The sequence below is a fragment of the Geotrypetes seraphini genome, chromosome 1 (genome assembly GCF_902459505.1).
Source record: "Geotrypetes seraphini chromosome 1, aGeoSer1.1, whole genome shotgun sequence".
NCBI classification, from domain to species: Eukaryota; Metazoa; Chordata; class Amphibia; order Gymnophiona; family Dermophiidae; genus Geotrypetes; species Geotrypetes seraphini.
Genome location: NC_047084.1, coordinates 426,801,307 through 426,820,863, shown reverse-complemented (window position 1 = coordinate 426,820,863; position 19,557 = coordinate 426,801,307). Strand labels below are relative to the sequence as shown.

The window sequence follows — 19,557 nt, the reverse complement described above, 5'->3', positions numbered from 1 at the left end:
AGAGGTAGTCTGGGAAATTCTGCTGAGCAAACTCTGGGCCCATTTCCACCCCCAGTTAGTCCACTCCACTCAACTGGTTCACACACTGAGTGGGTCTTTGGGTGTTATTTCTGGGTAGTTGTTTTAGAATCTCTTCCACACAGAAAAGCAGTAAAGTCAATAGGTTCTCTGAGTGGGAACAACCTGTTTGATCTTGCACTCTTGTGATTGACCAATTGTTTATCACTGTTTAATTTATCACATTGATTAATTTGAGCACACCTGAGGTGTCCTATGATGGTGTGCACTGCAGGCAGAGGAGCCTTATTGTGTAAAGCACTGGAGAATTCTCTCCTCTCGCTTACCTCTCACGCTGAGGACACCCTGCTTCAGTATAATCATTTATATGATTTATCTTATAAACATTATTACGTGGTCTTTTCCTCAAGTGCTGAGACATCAGGTTGTTCCCACTTGGAGAACCTATTGACTTTTACTGCTTTTCTGTGTGGCTTTAACATTTTTGCTATTCAGTATACCTAAACTATTATTCAGTAGAAAAAATATGGTTTGTTCAATCAAATCCTGTGTGGACATTGGACTTCTATGAGTGAATGTTCTGCTTGATTGAACAAACTAAATTTTTTCTACTGAATAATAGTCTAGGTACAATGAAAGTAAATAGCAAAAATGTTTGAGTAGATAATTAAGGAAATCTTTTTCATATTGCTTGCTTATGGACTGGGAAAAAAGACTGTTCAAGCAAATGTCTCCAGAACTGCTTTAATGGAAAAATGTGATTTTTTTTTTTTTTAAGTACTTTGTGAAATTTATTGTTGTTGTGAAATTTATTGTTATACTTTGTTTAAACTTAAAAAGCGGTGTCATTAACAGTGAATCTAATCGAAAAATCGATTCAACAGGGTGAATCGAATCGAATGAAATATTTTTCTCTGAATCGGGCAGCACTATTGGCTACCATGAGAATGGGCTACTGGGCATGATGGACCATTGGTGTGACCCAGTTAGGCTATTCTTATGTTATGTTCTCATCTGTAGGGGCCTTTGTTTTCACTTCTTATTTTAATGTATTTTTTTCCTGGGAACTTATCAGTGTTTTTTTATAATGGGAACAAAAATGGAAGAGAATTAATGTGTGTGGAATGGGGGGTAACTAATTTCTTCAGCTAAATAATTCAATCCACTTCAAACAGACATAGGAGAACTCACGCACCATTCACACACCCTCCAACCAAAAACGTCAAAAGAAAAAAACTGTTCGACAACCTCCTAGCCATTCGAGCTGCAACACTTGACCCCCAACTCTACAACCTATTGACCTCGACCACAAACTACAAAACCTTAAAAAAAGAAATAAAAACCCTTCTATTCAAAAAACACATAAAACCAAACTAACATAATCAGAACTGTCCCAAGCATCACCTGCAACTACTCCATATGTACTTCTGATGTCATGACAATTCCGACATAATTTATGTTATGTTATGTTTGGAATAATGGTTACATAAATGAGGTTCAATAAAAGAAAATTTTCACTGCCTGTTTCTATTCTGACCATTTATTCCATTTCATGGTTATTGCAAAAAAAAAAAAAAAAAATTTTTTCCATGAGGGGGGGGGGGGGTGTCAAAAAATGATGGGCCCCGGGTGCCACATACCCTAGGTACGCCACTGATTGTAACTCTTTATATCAGGGCATAACCCAAAAAGAAATAAGAAGATTACAGATAATACAAAACACAGCAATAAAAATTATCACTAACTCAAAAAAATATGATCACGTTACACCACTTCTACAAGCAGCTCATTGGCTACCAATCACACATAGACTAACCTTTAAAATTTTACTGTTAACTTTTAAAATTCAACAAACTCATGCTCCAACTTTTCTACATCGTTTCTTAACACCGTATTCTCCATCCAGGGCATTGAGATCAACACAACAACAGCTATTGACTATTCCTTCATTAAAGATAATAGGAACTAGAAGATCAGTTATAACACCCCAGCTTTGGAACAATTTACCAATTTATATTCGTCATGAATCTTCTTTAGAAAAATTCAAGCGTTCCTTAAAAAGTTTTTTGTTCAAGGACGCTTTTGAAAATTAGTCAACACAATTTCACAAATCACCAAACTTCTTAGATCTAAATTAGATTTCTGTATAGCTTATAGATTCATCTTTTCTCTTCTTTTTTTTTTCCCTTTCTTTTTTCTCTTTTTTGTGTTACCTACCAAAAGTATTCCCCGCTAAATATTTTCTTTCTCTCTTTAAAGATTGTAGTTCATCCCTTTCACCTTCCGTACCAGTTATGTATTAGAATGGATAGAATTTGATTGTAATTATGTTAAAGAGTTTTGTTCTACCCCCCATTTTTAAAATGTTATACGCTTTGAAGCTTTTGATATTGCGTACATAACAAAAAATTTAATAAACTTGAAACTTGAAACTAGTATTACTAAATGTGATGACTTTGTAATACAAGATTGTATTTTTATGTCTTACACCCCCCCCCCCAACATACACACATCTTTTTACAAAGTTGGAGTAGCGGCTGCTGCGCGGCAAATATTCTGGCACCCATTAAATCCCTCTGGGTGTTGGACAATTACCACAGCAGCAGCCGCTATTGTGGCTTCATAAAAGGAGGCCTAAATTATGAATATGCATGTGCTCTAGAAACTGCTTAGGTTTAAGGGGATTATAAATTTGCATAATAAATAAGTAATAAAGTAGAATTTTTCAAGCTCAGTTTTAATGACATTTGCACCTCCAAGAAGAAAATACAGCACATAAAGGCACCTATGGATCGCAGAAAGACAAAGGGCTAGATTCACTAACCCCTGATTCCGTGCCCGATTGCATTCAGGCTGACAAATTCACAAAAGGCCTGCATGCAAATGGGCCCGCCAGAAGACATCAGCTGTAGATTCACACGCCTCAAGTCTCATGGCAAAGCAGTAAAGATCTTTCTTCTACCTAAGCCTATAGCTGATGCCTTCTGGCAGGCCAGCTTAATTGCAAATTTTTAATTGTCTGGCGGGCCAAATTTTATGACACCGCGGGCCAGATTTGGCCTGCAGGCCAGAGTTTGACACGTCTGCTCTACTCCATATGTATACCAAAGATACAGTAAGTGGATCTTTCTATATATAATCCAACCCAATAAATAAAATTTAGCAAACTGATAGGGTTCCCGGATATTTAATGAACTAATCTCTTGGCTACCTCATGCCTAACAATTCATAAGAAAATTTAAAATTTTATTATCCCATTAATAATTTTAACTTGCCCTAAATATAGCACAGGACTTATCTTAATAATTTAGGTGAAACAACTAGGAGGAGGGTATATCATATGTTATTGGTGACTCTCAGTGCATAGGACCTTCCATAACCTACGTTATCTCAGGTCCACATTCTGTTATCAAGGTATAATCATCTATACCACCTCCTCCTTCCCTTCCCTTAGTATTCCAAACTCACTATTAAATTTTACTAATTTTTCATAAAAAATTTTGTATTTTTATTCCCAATAGACAAATTAGATTATTATCCCCAATAATACTCAATTTTATTCATAAAGAGCTACTACTAATACTTCTTTTACAAATTATGAAACTCCTAATTCATTAAAAAAAACTGCCTGATAGAAGTCCTTTTAATTCAGTCAATGCGATAGCAACACTTACCTTGAATAGCCTGTTGCTAGTCCAACGTTGGTCTTAGATATCAACTGCCCGACGCTCTGTTCTCATTAGAGCGTTTCAGTCATCTGACCTTCATCGGGGGAAATTCATTTTGTTGCTATATCTCTAAACTAAGTTTTTCCTCTGGGGTGCGACGTGGTGCGATAGTCTTTAGTAAAAGACTCCATATGTATGCCTGTTTTGCAAATCTTAGTATTTTAAACTGCACTCTCCAACATCATTGTACTTCATGGTTGGGTGACAAGTTGGCCGTTTTCTCTTCAAAATGACCAGTGTTTATGTTTATTAAAAAATCTGATAGCCTGCCATTACTGCACACAGATCAAAGTGGCTCACAATTAAAATTTTAATAATAGAATGCTAGAGAAAAGAATGCCATTGTTTGATAGGACAGCAAAGCACAAGTGAATCAGGAGCATTCATACGCTTCACGTCTCTCTCTGCCCCTTACCTCCCTTCTTCCAATCTTTCATCTGCCTAATGCCTGCTCAGTCTGATTGTCTCCCCTTCCCAACCCTCATCTCTCTTCCCTTCTCATGCTATATAAATATCATGGTATATTGCAGGGCAAACAGGGGTTATAGGAATGAAGCTCTTCTGTGAGATGTTGCTGTGCTCTCTTCTGTTCGTTTCTTACATCAGAACATGAGATAAGCCATGCCAAGTCAGATGACGGCCAGTCAAGTCAGAGATACACAGCAGATCCCAAAAAGTAAATCAGTGTTCTCCTAGATCATTTCTGGAGATAAGAAATGGTTTCATAAGTCTTCCTAGTTACCTGTGTTAATTAGCCTGACCACATCATCTAGGGGCTGATTCCACATGTATTTCATGGAAAAAAATACTTTCTATGATTTGTTTTCTACATTATACAAGGCTGTTCAAAAAGTATCAGACCTTAATTTTTCTTGCGTAAACAAATAAAGCTAGGGAGGCGTGGTTTGGTGCACGCATGTAAACGATCCTAATGCACATGGTTGAATTTTTTCCCGCCTACAGAAGCTGTCAGTCACCAGCAGACCGCCGATAAGTGAGGAAGTGTAAGTGAGCACTGTTCGATTTTCATTTTGTCAAAATGACAGAAAAAGTTGAACGCTACTGCATTAAATTTTGTGTATAGCTTGGAGATTCCCAAGTGGAAACAATCCGCAAGATTCAACAGGCCTTCGGGAACGAAGCAATGGGCACCACACAGATAAATGAGTGGTACAACCACTCAGAGATGGCCGCACATCAGTGGAGAGTGAAGTACGTTCTGTTAGGCCCTCAACATACAGAAATGAGATCGTCATTGACCAAGTGAGGACCCTGGTGATGCAGGATCATCGAATCACCAAGGGGTACTACCAAGAGGTTCTGTGTCGCCTTCGTAATGCTGTGAGATGCAAACGGCCGGACCTGTGTGCAGCGGGTAATTGGCAGCTCCATCACGATAACGCACCTTCCCATTCTTCACATTTGATACGGAGTTTCCTGGCCAAACACAACACTCTCCCTACTCCCTACTCCCTACTCTCAAGACATGGCTCCGTGTGACTTCTGGCTTTTTCCCAAGCTGAAAATGCCCTGAAAGGGACCAGATTTCAGTCAAGAGAAGACATTAAGCAGAATGCAAGGGACCAGTTGCGAGAAATCTCAAAAGAGGCGTTCCAGCGCTGCTTCCAACAGTGGTAGAACCGTTGGAAGAAGTGTGTGGCAGCCCAAGGGGACTACTTTGAAGGAGATTAGTATAAGATTGTTGTATCTGAATACGAGTATTTTTTATGAATAAAGGTCTGATACAATATGCCGCAGGACCATGAAGTTCTATGCGGTTTACAAAAGAAATTAAACAATGAGATGAATTAACTTAACTACTTAAATATTTGATAAATACTCTTTAAAATAAGCACTTTAAAATAAAGAAAAAAAAAGCACTTTAATAGAAGAAAAACATTTTAAAATAACAGGATCAATGACAATTCCAGCCAGCTTGAGTTACGTTACCCAGCTGGTATTCTGAAGATCCAGTTATCAATAGTTGCATGCTTGGATATACTTTAGAATGTGATTATCTGTCTATTTAAGTATTTTCAGCTTTTACACCATTGATATGATAAAAAGGGAAGGAATTTGACAATATGTCCTATGGTAAGCCATTCTAAGCCGAAGTAACTAAGCCTGCAGTTGTGTTTACTGCAGTTTAGTAAAAGTGCTCCTAAATATTTAGAGGCCAATTTAGGAACTTAGCTCTCAAAACTAGGAGCATAATGCTTTTGAATGTCAGCCTCATACTGGCCAATGTTCAGAGGTACTAATGTGATTAACAAATGCTGATTACTGGATAAATGCCGGCCAGTGGAAAATCCATCACCAGTTACTAGACAGTGCAGCTGAATATTTCCTCTGACTTCCTCAGCACAATCTGGACAGTGCAGGGCAGTCCATGAGTGGAGCTTGGAACCAGTTTCTGATTAGCAGCAGTATTGAAATCACTAAGCCACGGTACAGGTTTCTACCGTGGCCTGGAGCGCTAAATGCTCATGGAACTCCTATGAATGGCGTGGGGGGGGGGGAGGGGTAAATGCTGCCATAGCTTTATTTATTTATTCAGTTTTCAATACTGTTCTCCCAGGGGAGCTCAAAATGGTTTACAAGAATTTATTCAGGTATTCAAGCATTTTTCTCTGTTTGTCTGGGGCAATGGAGGGATTAAGTGACTTGCCCAGGGTCAGAAGAAGCAGCGTGAGTTTGAACCCAGAACCTCAGGGTGCTGAGGCTGTAGCTTTAATCACCATGCTATAGTCTCCCCCATACACCCTCCTGGTTTGCAGTCTGAATATCAACGCTAACCCCCCTGGATTCTATAAATGGTGCTTTGAGTTGCTTGTGCAAAGTTGGGTGCATGTCCAATTGGCATGTGCAACTTAATTGATTAATGAGCTGATCAGCGCCGATAATTGGCCACTAGCAAGCAGCTATGGACACTAAATAGAATTTACATGTGCATCTTTATAGGCATATTCTAGTGTGTGGTACAGAAAGGGGGCTTGGCCATGGAAAGGACATGGGCAGGTTGTGGGCATTCCAAAAATGTACCCGCTCTATTATACAATAATTTTCCATGCCTAAGTTAGACACAAGGATTTATGCCAGGCTGTAATTGGTGTAAATGGACGTGCCTAAATTCAGTCACAGATTCCAGTGCTAAGTACTATTTTATAAACCGTGCCTAACTTTAGGTGTAGTTTATGGAATTTAGATGCTGTTTATGGAGCATTTTTCTGTGCTGATTTTTTTGGGCGCCACATATAGAATTTTCCCCTAAATGGATAGCATCACTGGTCAGCGTTGAATATCACATATTCAGTGTTGGCTGGTATTCAGAAACTGGTGCTGAATATCTGTTTTTTTTTACTTGTGATAGCCCGCATTTTAAAGAACATTGACCACCGTGAGCTAAACAGAGCTCCATAGTTCAAAAAAGTGTAGGATGAACACAGAGGATCTAGAATCAGAAAATAATAGTAAATATTGAAGAACTAAGGCCAATACTTGGCAGACTTGCACGGTCTGTGTCTGTATATGGCCGTTTGGGGGAGGATGGGCTGGGGAGGGCTTCAGTGGCTGGGATGGTGTAGATGACCGGAGGGAGCTTTGACGGAGACTTCAGTAGTTGGAACCTAAGAACAGTACCGGGCAGAGCTTTGGATTTTTGCCCAGAAATAACTAAGAAGAAGAAGGAAAAAAAAAAACCCAACAAATTTTTAGATTGAATCAGGTTGAGCAGATTAGATGGACCATTCGGGTCTTTATCTGCCGTCATCTACTATGTTACTAGTTTTTCTCATTTCTTGTGCCAAACTGCTCTTGATGGAATGTTTTAGTTTTTTTAATCAATTCCTGCTATGAGGATGAATATTTTCTCTCTTTTCTTTACTTTTTTAGATAGAAAACTGTAAAGCAAATTGAAACCCATTAATCATTGGAACCGTCAAGACTGGGCAAGAACTTTTCTAAAAAAAAACTCCAAACTACAAAGATTCCTTCAAAGGACCCTTTATGCACATTTCCCCGAAAGAAGCTTCCCTCTTTCTATAAATATATGTCGTCAGTGATTGAAGCCCTGCTCCCTGTATATACCTTAAATTCAAACAGGAACTTCCCTCCTCCAACACACACCTAGGTCATGGAGCCATTCAGGAAATGCTGTGTACTTGCGATGATGTGTGTCCTGCTGAGGTGCAATAGTCCATCCATCGTCAGAGTCAACCCTGTGATTAAAGCAGTGAAAGGCCAGTCTGTCTTCCTGTCAGCAGAAGACCTGCAATTCTCTGTTCCTGGGCAGAAAGATGCATGCAAACTGGAAGTTGTAATGAATGAACCGATAACCCAGCGGGTCGGCAAACTGTCACCGCAGGTATGTGGTGCCAGATGGTTTATCCATTGCTCTGGGTCTTTACCTTTTACTCTTTGCATGGGCGTTTATTTTTTTTTCCTAATATAAAATGTATGATATGGGTAGGGAGTTTGATTTAATTGTAAGAGTACAGCACAGCAGGAAAGTAAATTAGATCTTGTAAAAGTTTGTGCTCTAACCATTGAGTATTTAAAACACTAAAGGTCTCAAATAGGAAGCACTAAGGACCAGATTCTATAAATGGTGCCTAAGTGTGCCTACATTGTAGGCGCTGCTTGATGCAGTTGTCAATCTACTGCTAGGTGCTGTTTATAGAATCCTGCCTAGTTGCGCCTAGCAGTGACATTGTGAGAGTAGGAGTTGCCTTGGGCAGTGGCGCCTCACCCGCTTTTCCATCCCCCCGCCTTCCCTCTCCCCTGTACCTCTTTAACTCTTTGCTGGCGTAAGCAGCATCTTCAACCTGCTGCCCATGCTGGCCTCAGCTCTCCCTATGTCACTTCCTGGTCCTGCAACCAGGAAGTAACTTCAGAGGGAGAGCCAAGGCTTGAGTAAGAAGCAGGTTGGAGATGTTGCTCGCAGCAGAAAAAGCCAAAGAGGTTTGGGTATGCATGCACCTAACCTCTCTTCTCTCTTACTTATATAATTCCATTGGAGTTCCGTTCCTTCCCTAACCATGTAAACCGTGTCGAGCTCCATCTGCGGAGATGATGCGGTATATAAACCCAAGATTTAGTTTAGTTTAGTTAGTTTAGGAGAGGTACCGGTGCCTCCATTAAGATGGCGCTAGGGGTGATCTGCCCCCTGTCCCCCTTTACTATGCCACTGGTGCCTAGGGGTGCTTATGTATCGTTAGGTGTCCTAGATGTAGGCGCCTGTATATTAAGTCAGGTTTTACTGGGCCTAATTTACTGGTGCCTACCTCAGAGCTTAGTAAAACTTAAGTCAACCATACCTATTCACTACCCCTAACCATGCCTATTTTTCAGGTAGGTATTGGGGGGCGCCTTCACTTAGGTGTTGCTAGATGTCTTAAGAATTCAGCATCAAACTCTTAATTAATAATTAATTTTTTTTTTTTGATTGGCTGAAAACCAGTGCGGTCAATTATCATGCAAATTAAGCCAATTTTTTTCAAATGTTGTGCATGGATGGATCCCAAAGTTTGGTGCTTCTAGGCGGCAATAAGCGGCCGCTAAGAGAGCGAATAAAATGCTAGGTATAATCAAGAAGGGTATTACAACCAGAACGAAAGAAGTTATCCTGCCATTGTATCGGGCAATGGTGTGCCCACATCTGGAGTACTGCGTCCAATATTGGTCGCCATACCTTAAGAAGGATATGGCGATACTTGAGAGGATTCAGTGGAGAGTGACACGTTTGATAAAAGGAATGGAAAACCTTTCATACATGGAGAGACTGGAGAAATTGGGGCTCTTTTCCCTGGAGAAGAGGAGGATTAGAAGGGATATGATAGAGACTTACAAGATCATGAAGGGCATAGAGAAAGTGGAGAGGGAGAGATTCTTCAAACTTTCTAAAACTACAAGAACGAGAGGGCATTCGGAAAAGCTGAAAGGGGACAGATTCAAAACCAATGCTAGGAAGTTTTTCTTCACCCAGTGGGTGGTGGACACCTGGAATGAGCTTCCAGAGGGCATGATAGGACAGAGTACGGTAATAGTGTTCAAAAAGGGATTGGATAATTTTCTGAAGGAAAAGGTGATAGAGGGGTATAGATAGAGGACTACTACACAGGTCCTGGACCTGTTGGGCTGCCGCGTGAGCGGACTGCTGGGCACAATGGACCTTTGGTCTGACCCAGCAGAGGCACTTCTTATGTTCTTATGTAATAATTAGAGCACCTAGCAGTACCTAACATAGGTGTTCTTTAAAGAATCTGGCCCTTAAAGCCAGATTCTATAAACAGTGCCCAAGCATGCCTACATTGTATGTGCTGCTTGGTGCAGTTGTCAATCAACTACTAGGCACCATTTATAGGATCCCGCCTAGCAGCACCTAGGCATGCTTAGGCATCACTAGGCATTCTAGAGATAGATGCCTGTATATTAGGCCTGGTTTTAGTTTTACTAGGCCTTTCAGCCTAAGTCAACCACGCCTATTCTCCACCCTTAACCACGCCTACTTTTCAGGTAGGCTTCGTTATGCATCAGAGAGTGCCTCCACGTAGGCATCACTAGATATCCTAAGAGTTCAACAGATCAACGCCAAACTCTTAATTGATAATTTGATTTTTTTTTTTTTTTTTGATTGGCTGAAAACCGGCACAGACAATTACCATGCTGAGTAAGCCAATTTAAAAAAATGTTGCACATGGATCCCAAAGTTAGGCAGCTGGCCCTTAGTGTACCTCTACTAACTGCAACAAGTCTATCATACGCTAATGGAAATTTTAATGCATGACCTGCAAAGGAAATGCTGGACACAACCTTTATTTATTTATTAGGATTTATTTACTGCCTTTTTGAAGGAATTCACTCAAGATGGTATATAAGAAAAAAAATCCAGCATAAGCAACAGACAATTATTGCAGTATGCCATAGTGTGCTAAATTACAATGTTAACACAATACACCCTCCCCCCCCTTTACTAAACTGCAATAGCGGTTATTAGCACAGGGAGCCGTGCTGAATGCTCTGCACTACTCCTGACGCTCATAGGAATGCTTACTCTATATGCAACACTTACAGTAATTGGTTATATGATTTTGAATAATTGTGTTTGTTGTAGGGCAATTTTCTCTAGTGATCTGACTTCATAAATAGTGGGGTTCGCCAGGGGTATGTGCTGGGACCGCTGCTTTTTAACATATTTACCAGTGATCTAGAGCAGTGCTTCTCAACTTAGAAACATGATGGCAGATAAAGGCCAAATGGGCCATCCAGTTTGCCCATCTGCAGTAACCATTATCTCTTCCTCTCTCTAAGAGATCCCACATGATTATCCCAGGCTTTTTTGAAATCAGACACGGTCTCTGCTTCCGCCACCTCTAATGGGAGACTTTTCCACGCATTTACCACCCTTTCTTTAAAAAGTATTTCCTTAGATTACTCCTAATCCTATCACCTCTTAACTTCATCCTATGCCCTCTCATTCCAGAGCTTCCTTTCAAATGAAAGAGGCTTGACTCTTCAAGCCAAGTACCCCCTAAGTCTAACAAATATGAACAGAGTATCCCCACCCATGCTTCACCCCAGACCTGCTCAAGCTCCGCCCCAGACCCACACAAGCCCTGCCCTGACCTCACCCCCATAATAATAGTACTAATTGTAATGCAATTTCTTCTATCCCTTTTTCATATGCACACACAATGGGGTCCTTTTATCAAGCCGCGCTAGCGGGGTTAGCGCGTCGGACATTTCATCACGCACTAACCCCTGCGGCTGGCTAAAAAACTAACATCTGCTCAATGCAGGCATTAGTGGCTAGCACGGCAGGCAGTTTAACGCACAGTATTACGCGCATTAAACCCCTACCACAGCTTGATAAAAGGACCCCAATATAATCTTATTAATACATAATGGTAACCACAAAATTAAAAAAATACAATGCACACTGTACGCAGAGAAAATCTTAATTATCATTTATATTAGTGTTTTTTTTTTTTTTTAAAGAGGTCAAGGCAGATGACTCTAAAATATGCAATGTCTCCTCAGTAACAATTATTTTAAAAAAATAGGCAAATATAGTGCAAAATATAGATAGCGGATATAAATTCTCAAAACTGAAACATTTCGATCACTAAATTGAAAATAAAATCATTTTTTCCTACCCTTGTTGTCTGGTGATTTCATGAGTCTCTGGTTGCACTTCCATCTGACTGTGCATCCAATATTTCTTTCTTTCTGCCTCCTGCATGCTTCCTCTCCTCTGTACCTCATTCCTTTCCCCAACCAACATCTCTCTCTGTCCCTCTTCTGCTCACCTACACCCCCATTGGCAACATGTTTCCCTCTTACTCTCTCTCACTGTCCATCTGTCTTGAGAGATCCAGGCATCTCTCCCATCCCCTCTACTGTCACATCCAACATTTCTCCCTCTCTTATCCCCTGGATCATGTGCAGCATTTTTTACCACTGCCCACTAGCCCCGTGTCCATTTCTCCTTCTATTACCCCTTTCCAGCACAATGCCACATCTCTCCCTCCATCACTATGTTCAACATTCCTCTTCCTTGCATCCTCTTCAATCTGTCCCTCTGTTCCCTCTCCACCACCATATCAAAAATTTCTCCCTCTCATCCTTCTCTCCCCCATGCATGTCTACCTCTCTCCTCTCTCTGCCCAATTTTCCTCTTTCTTTCTTTCCCCATGTGCACTATCTCTTTCCATCTCACTTATACACTCATGCTCAACAATTCTCCCTTTCTATTCCCTCTCTCCTATGTCCCAAGTTAGTGCCCCCTTCCTCCCTCCCTTCTGTGTCCCACGTTCCTGCTCCCTCCCTTCCTTTTCTGTGTCGAGCTTGTGCCCCCTCCTTCTCCCTGCCTTCCAGCCTTTGTCCCAAAATCGTACCCCTCCCATGGCCCAACGCGCTCCTCCCCCCCTTTCTCCCTTTGACCCAGAAAGATCATGTCCCCTTACTTGTTCGAGCCGCACTCGATCCTTCTGCCTTTAGGGACACTTGGCTGACCCACAAGCCTTCCCTCTGATGTCAGAGAGAAGGTTACCAGGTCAGCTATGTGCAGCTTGAGCAATTGTGACTTTGGCTGAGACTGCTTGAACAGGCTTCTGAAAACAATGAGCTTTGGTAATGTGTTAGAGGAAATTTATTTATTATAAAATTTCTGTCCCGTTTAAAACCTAGATGGGTTATAAACCAAAATATGTAATTTCCAGACTAAAATCTTTACAACAGCTAACATCTCTTCATCATAAAAATGCTTGCACAAATAACCATGATGTAAGCAAACGGTAACATCTGGCAGGCATTTGATTAACATTTTTATGCAAGCATAAACTACCTGGTAATGTATTTCATAAGCTTGTGCCTATTAAAGAAAATGCTGATGAACTTGTAGTTACGAACATACAGGATCCACCACTTTACGAATTGCTGTTTCAGATCTTAGTCTCCCAATAGGTACACACATCTTTAATGCCTGCTGCAAATACGATAGCACCTGTCCATACAGAGCATAGCAATAGAGTTAATTAAAAACCTGCCAGGTGATACTGTTCCTAAACCTATTGTGAACACACTGGACTCAATCTAAAACTGTCTTGAAGTACTTGTACATTATGGAGTTTCCACAGGTCCACGATATGCTCCCTACTTTAATTGCTGAAAAGGACTCTGTTTTGGCAATATACTTTGGCAACAGCGTTCCATTACTGGATTAAAGTACTGCGACATCCATGCATAGCTTTTTGTTAAATCGTTTTAAGGGTCTAAAACGAAGAGGCATTCAGCCAAGAATTCCAGGTTACAAGTTAGTTCCAAAACCTGATTAATTCTATTGAACTGTAGCAGCAATGCGTGCATTATTCTTTCCAGCTTATTTCTAAACTAAAAGAGATTAGTTTGGGAAATTGTGCAGAAGACTGCTTTACTAATCAAGGTAAATGAAGCCATGAAATGTTCTTTTGGGTTCTGCCCTGAAGCTTGCACAAGATTTACAGAAAAAGCAACAGAGGTGGTGTAACCGCCTAAGGAAGAGCTTCTTATCCCTTATGTTCCCCCAGAACATTAAGATCGACAGATCAACATCTTCTGTCAATACCCTCTCTAAAAACCATTAATACAAGGCGCACAGACATCTTTTCTGTGACTGCCCCTCAGATATGGAATAATTTACCAGCTCAAATTACCGAGGAAACAACGCTAGGAAGATTTAAAAGCTCACTGAAAGAGTTTTCTTTTCAGAGACACATTTGATATTGGAAATACAGCAAAACCTCGAATTGCAAGTACGGTAAGTTTGCAAGTGGTTTGCAAGTGTTTTGCACGACAAGCAAAACATTTTATTCAATTTTAACTTGATATACAAGCAATTTCTTGCAATACAAGTAATAATAATAATAACAATTTATATACCGCAATACCGTTAAGTACATACAGTATATATTCATCACAACTGAGCCGATGGCTCTTCTCTCTACGATGTCTTGCAATACAAGTACGTATAGTATTTTGTATTAAAGTTTTTGGGTTGTGGAATGAATTGTCTAAGTTTCCATTATTTCCTATGCGGAAATTCACTTTGATATACGAGTGCTTTGGATTACAAGCATGCTTCTTGAATGAATTATGTTCGCAAACCATGGTTTTACTGTACTTAAACATGCGCCTCCAATTTCGCAAACCGCACAAGTCTAAAAAAATACAATACTGAAACTTACAACTAAAGCCTCAATTTAGCAGCTTTTTATAAAGCCTTTACCCTATTGTTATTAGCCCTTTGTGTTCTTTTCTATATAAATTTGTAGTTCTACCCCTACTTTCCCTGAGCCTCAAGTAAGTTATAGGCTCTTTACATGTTCTTTCCCCCAATTTTTATTATATAATTGCTTAGATATTTTAATATGCGTTTTATCAAATTTTTATTAAAACTTGAAGCTTGACAATCATCACACAAGCAGGAAGGAATTTGAAATGGAATGCTCACTTACTATCTTGACAATGACAGGCAGTGTCATTTAATCTGTAAAACATTGTTCAAACTTGTCTATTTTGACCTTTTTGTGTTTCCATAGGTCTTTGACTGCCACTTTCTTCCCCATGAAGTAAAGTATACTCATAATGGCTGCCCCATTTTAGATGAAGATGAAGTCATGCTCAGGGTTTACAGGTAAGCAGGACAGGAGTATTGTACATATAATCATGAATATAAAAAAAAAACCAGAGTGGCTTAACTACTTCTGGACATAAGAAATTGAGAGGAAACTAAGGGATCCTTTTACAAAGGTGTGTTAGGGCCTTAACGCGCGGAATAGCGTGCGCTAGCCGCTACCACCTCCTCTTGAGCAGGCGGTAGTTTTTCGGGTAGCGCGCGCTAATCCGGTGCATGCACTAAAAACGCTAGCGCACCTTTGTAAAAGGAGCCCTAAGGGAAAGGAATGCCACAGCTTATTTGACCAAGTATGTATTTCCAACTGGATGTATGTTGACTGCACTCCACTATGGTCCCTGCTAGCCTAATTCCAGTGCTTCTTGATAAAGATTTGTCTTTTGACAGAAACATATTTAACCTTGATAGCAAAATAATAAAAGAAAAAAAAAGAGAATGCATCATTGATCTGCTGTGATATACATGGCAAACAAAAGTTATTCAGATAGTACAAGGTGCTGTGTTCTAACTTAGTGTCCTGCAAACTTTGTCGAGCCACGGCACACTAAATGTAGTGGCCGCGGCTCGAGGCATCCGGAAGTGCACAGACATTGCGGTGATGATGTCACGTGCATGTGCGATGTCATCATGTCAACGTCTGCCCATGTGCGAGGGCCCTCCAGATGGGCCCTGAGCTGCTAGTGGGGTGCCAGCAGGTAAGAGGCACAGAGAGAATGAGAGACGGCTGATTGCCTACAGGATGTGCCTCTCGCTGCGAGAGGCATATCCTGTAGGTAATCAGTGGTGCCGGCACCTCTCCTCCTCCCCAGTGTGTCGCAGCACACCTGAAATCTCAGGAGGCACACAGTTTGCGATACACAACTCTAACTGAATCAATGAACACATTTATTGTTTATTTATTGTAAAATTGATATACCATCTACACCTCGACAGTTTCCAACAAGATCTGTGAAATTTGCCTGAATGAACTAATAGGTTTATGGAAACAGCAATAAAATGGTGAATGTGTTTCTGTGATCTGGAGAAGACTAGTTAGCATCATCAAATATTAATTTCAGCCCAATAAAAATGTCCCTAAACCAGGGGTTCTCAGCCTGGTCCTCAGGACATGCCAAGCTAGTCTGGATTTCAGACTATGCACAATGTGCATGACATCTATTTGTATTCAATGGAGGCAGTGCATGCAAAAGTATTTCATGGATATTCATTGGGGATATCCTGAAAACTGGAAAAGCTGTGAGTGTCCTGAAGACTGGGTTAAGAACTTCATTCTGTTGGTGGTGATGGAGAAAGAGATACACTAGGCCTTCTTTTGCAGTTGCCCGTAATTTTGACCTGCTTTCCTGTCCTCTCCCCCCCTCCATGCAGACGTAGATATATCTTTCATCAAGCATTGTAGTGGATGGACATGAGTGTGGCAACTTCTGAAGCCCCAGCACATCACTGCTCTTTTGTTGGCTGGCAGGTGTAACTGCTCCTCTACATGCATCTCATTTCCTGTAAACATTTTCAATGTTCACCAAATCAGCAAAACAGGGAGGGAGCTTTGGAATCAAAATACAATATCTGAAGGCTGTTTTTTGGTTAGCCACAAAAAATGGTCAGTTGAGCTACAGACTTAATTTTATGCCTTTTTATACTTTTTTTTTTTAAAAAAATTCTTTATTCGTTTTTGATATCAAATACAAAGTGCAAACACATGAACATTCAAGTAACGTACCATACTCCACTCTATTCCAATAATGAAATATAAAACTGTTTTATCCCCCCATGCATGCTTTTTTATACTAACAGTGTTGCTGTTGCTGTGATTGTATTAATAAGGGGGGTGCAGAAGTTGAGGATCACAAGCAGGTAAGAGTTTCAGAATATCCTTAATGAACGAACGAGAAAGACTAACATTTGACAGAGGTAGTTTACACACTGCTTTCTCTCGTGCATATTCGTTAGTGAACCTAATCCCCCCTCAACTCACGTTCACTTTCCAACTTTCACACACATACTACAGTCATTGTGATTATTTCTATCCAAAACTGGATCTTAGTCCATTAGGACTAATGCGCATATTCATTAGGGATGTCTTAAAAACCTGATCTGTTTGCGGCCCTTGAGCACTGAACGTGCACCTTTCTGGCCTTGATCAGGTTTGCATTTTATGGCAGGCTTTTACAAAGGTGTGCTGCCACCTAGAGGAACAGAATGGGCGGCTTGGCATTTAGCGTGTGCTGCTCAGTAGCGCCCCTTTTGTAAATACTTGTATATTCCTTATTTTTACAGTGTATTGCGCATGATCATAGTTAACTGTGTTTCTCTAATTTTTGCCTTGCTTTGAGCACTTATAAAACTAAAAGAAGTAAAATAATTGTCAATAAATAAATTAGATACTGTAAGTGCTGTCTATAGCAGTGAGCACTGTTCCATCTAAGATGAATGACAGTCCTCCACCTGTAGTCCTGCTAGTGGGTGGGGGTGGGGGTGGGGGTGGGGGGCTGTTTCACTATCACATTTTCAATAGTGAGGGACAGGCAAGTTCTGCAGGACTCCAGGTAACCCGCCTATCTCTCTAGCCATTAAAAACACAATATTGAAGCACCATAAGAATATAAGAATTGCCATACCGAGGGTCCATCAAGCCCAGCATCCTGTTTCCACTGGTGGCCAACCCAGGTCCCAAGTTCCCAGCTAAATCCCAAATAGTAAAACATATTTTATGCTGCTAATCCTAGGAATAAGCAGTGGATTTCCCCAAGCCATCTTAATAATGGCCTATGGACGTCTCTTTTTAGGGAATTATCCAAGCCGCTAAGCTGACTGATTTCACCACATTCTTCGGCAACGAATTCCACATTATGTGAAGAAATATTTTCACTGGTTTGTTTTAAATCTACTACTTAGTAGCTTCATTGCATGCCCCCTATTCCTAGTATTTTTGGAAAGAGTGAACAAGTGATTTACATCTAACCTGTCCATTCCACTCATTATTTTATGGACCTCTGTCATATCGCCCCTGATCTGTCTCTTCTCCTAGCTGCTTTAGCCTTTCCTACTGGTTGCAATGCAACTGGAGAACACCTGCTCAGCTTAGGGAACACTAACAGTGAGCAGTTCTGCCATTGAGCAACCAGCCTGTATGCGCTATATGAAAGTAACTAAATTTGCTATATTGTACAGGAGTAAAAATGTTATGACAGAAATGTACAAAACTCTCCTAATAAGATTCCATTCTTCACTTCTAGATTTACAGAAAATGAGACATTCACAAGAACCTATACCCTTCAGGTGAAGTTACTTGAGCCAGACTGTAACATCATCAAGATGGGATCAATGGCACTGGAAGTCCCTGAATTTTATGGGTTGTCTAATGTGATTGACAAGAATGTGCTTACTTTTGACTATAATCGTAAAATTAACCTAGAGTGCACCATCCGAACGACTTCCTTGGAAACCCTTCTACCATCACACGGTCAGGTTGTGACTGGAGAACCTGAAAAAGAATGGCCACGTGGAGATCAACCACACAGTTTTTTCCTCAGACCCAGTATGTAATTTGGGCCAGTGACTTTCTTGATTGCTCTTAAGAATGTAGGGGCTCAATATTCCAAAGTCAGTTGGTAAAAAAAGCCTTTTGCCTGGCTAACTGGCTCAGAACAGGCCTCAAGGGAATTTTCAGTGGCACTTAAAAATTGCTCCTGAATATCCCCTTGTAATCTCTAAAGCTGAAACTGGCTATTTTGTGGGTGGACCAGGGACAGAGTCAGCAATGAACTAGATAAGTGCTAATATTAGTGAAGGAGTGGCCTAGTGGTTACAGCAGCTGCCTCAGCACCCTGAGGCTGTGAGTAGAGAATGACATAGGGACAAATTTGTTCCCGTCCCAATGGGATCTATCAACATCCCTGTCCCGACCCCAAAATTTCTGCCCCTGCCCCATCCCTGAAAGCTCTGTCCTCAACTGCACAAGCCTCGAACACTTTTGGATTTTAAAGTGTTCGAGGCTTGTGCAGATGAGGTCATGGCTTGCAGGGATGGGGCACGGAGAAGGACAGAACTCATGGGGATGTGACAGGGACGGAGATAGATCCTGCGGGGACAGGGACAAATTGGTCCCCGTGTCATTCTCTAGTTGTGAGTTCAGTTCCCACTGCAGCTCCTTGTGACTCTGGGCAAGGCAATTAACAGTTCATTGCCCCAGGTACATAATAAGTACCTATCTAAAATATATAAACCGCTTTAATTGTAATCACACAGAAAAAAAAACCCAGTATATCAAGTTCCATCTCCTCTACCCATATTTAGCCCTTAACTGGTTAAGTTAACTAATCAAACAGAACCACATAAATAGCCAGTTTAACTTAACCAGCCAAAGGTAGAAGGGCAGCATTTATCCTATTAAGTGCCAGTCAGCTGCACATAATTAGATATTTAATGCCAGTACCTAGATATGGTCCAGCATTGAATATTCAGGCATAATTTTGGTGATGGTGGTCAGCATTTCAAAAACCCTGTGATTTTCAGATGCAGTATTTACTTTTAACACAGAAATGGCCTAATATATAATAACAATATTACAATATACCAATCCTATATATCAAATACGAGGGGGTGCTGGAAAGTTCTCAGACCCAACCAACCAAGTTCCTA

The 19,557-nt window shown here is 40.7% G+C and overlaps 1 protein-coding gene across 1 annotated transcript in view; it reads left to right on the top strand.

The window, feature by feature from the left end:
* Positions 1-7,730: 7,730 nt before the first annotated feature.
* FREM1 (FRAS1 related extracellular matrix 1) overlaps positions 7,731-19,557 on the top strand; it is a 280,084-nt gene continuing 268,257 nt past the window's right edge. Inside the window, exons 1-3 of the mRNA XM_033919036.1 lie at positions 7,731-8,109; positions 14,822-14,916; positions 18,153-18,454. Coding sequence (XP_033774927.1) covers positions 7,879-8,109; positions 14,822-14,916; positions 18,153-18,454 — 628 coding nt within the window. The 5' untranslated portion in view covers positions 7,731-7,878. The remainder of the gene's footprint in view (positions 8,110-14,821; positions 14,917-18,152; positions 18,455-19,557) is intronic.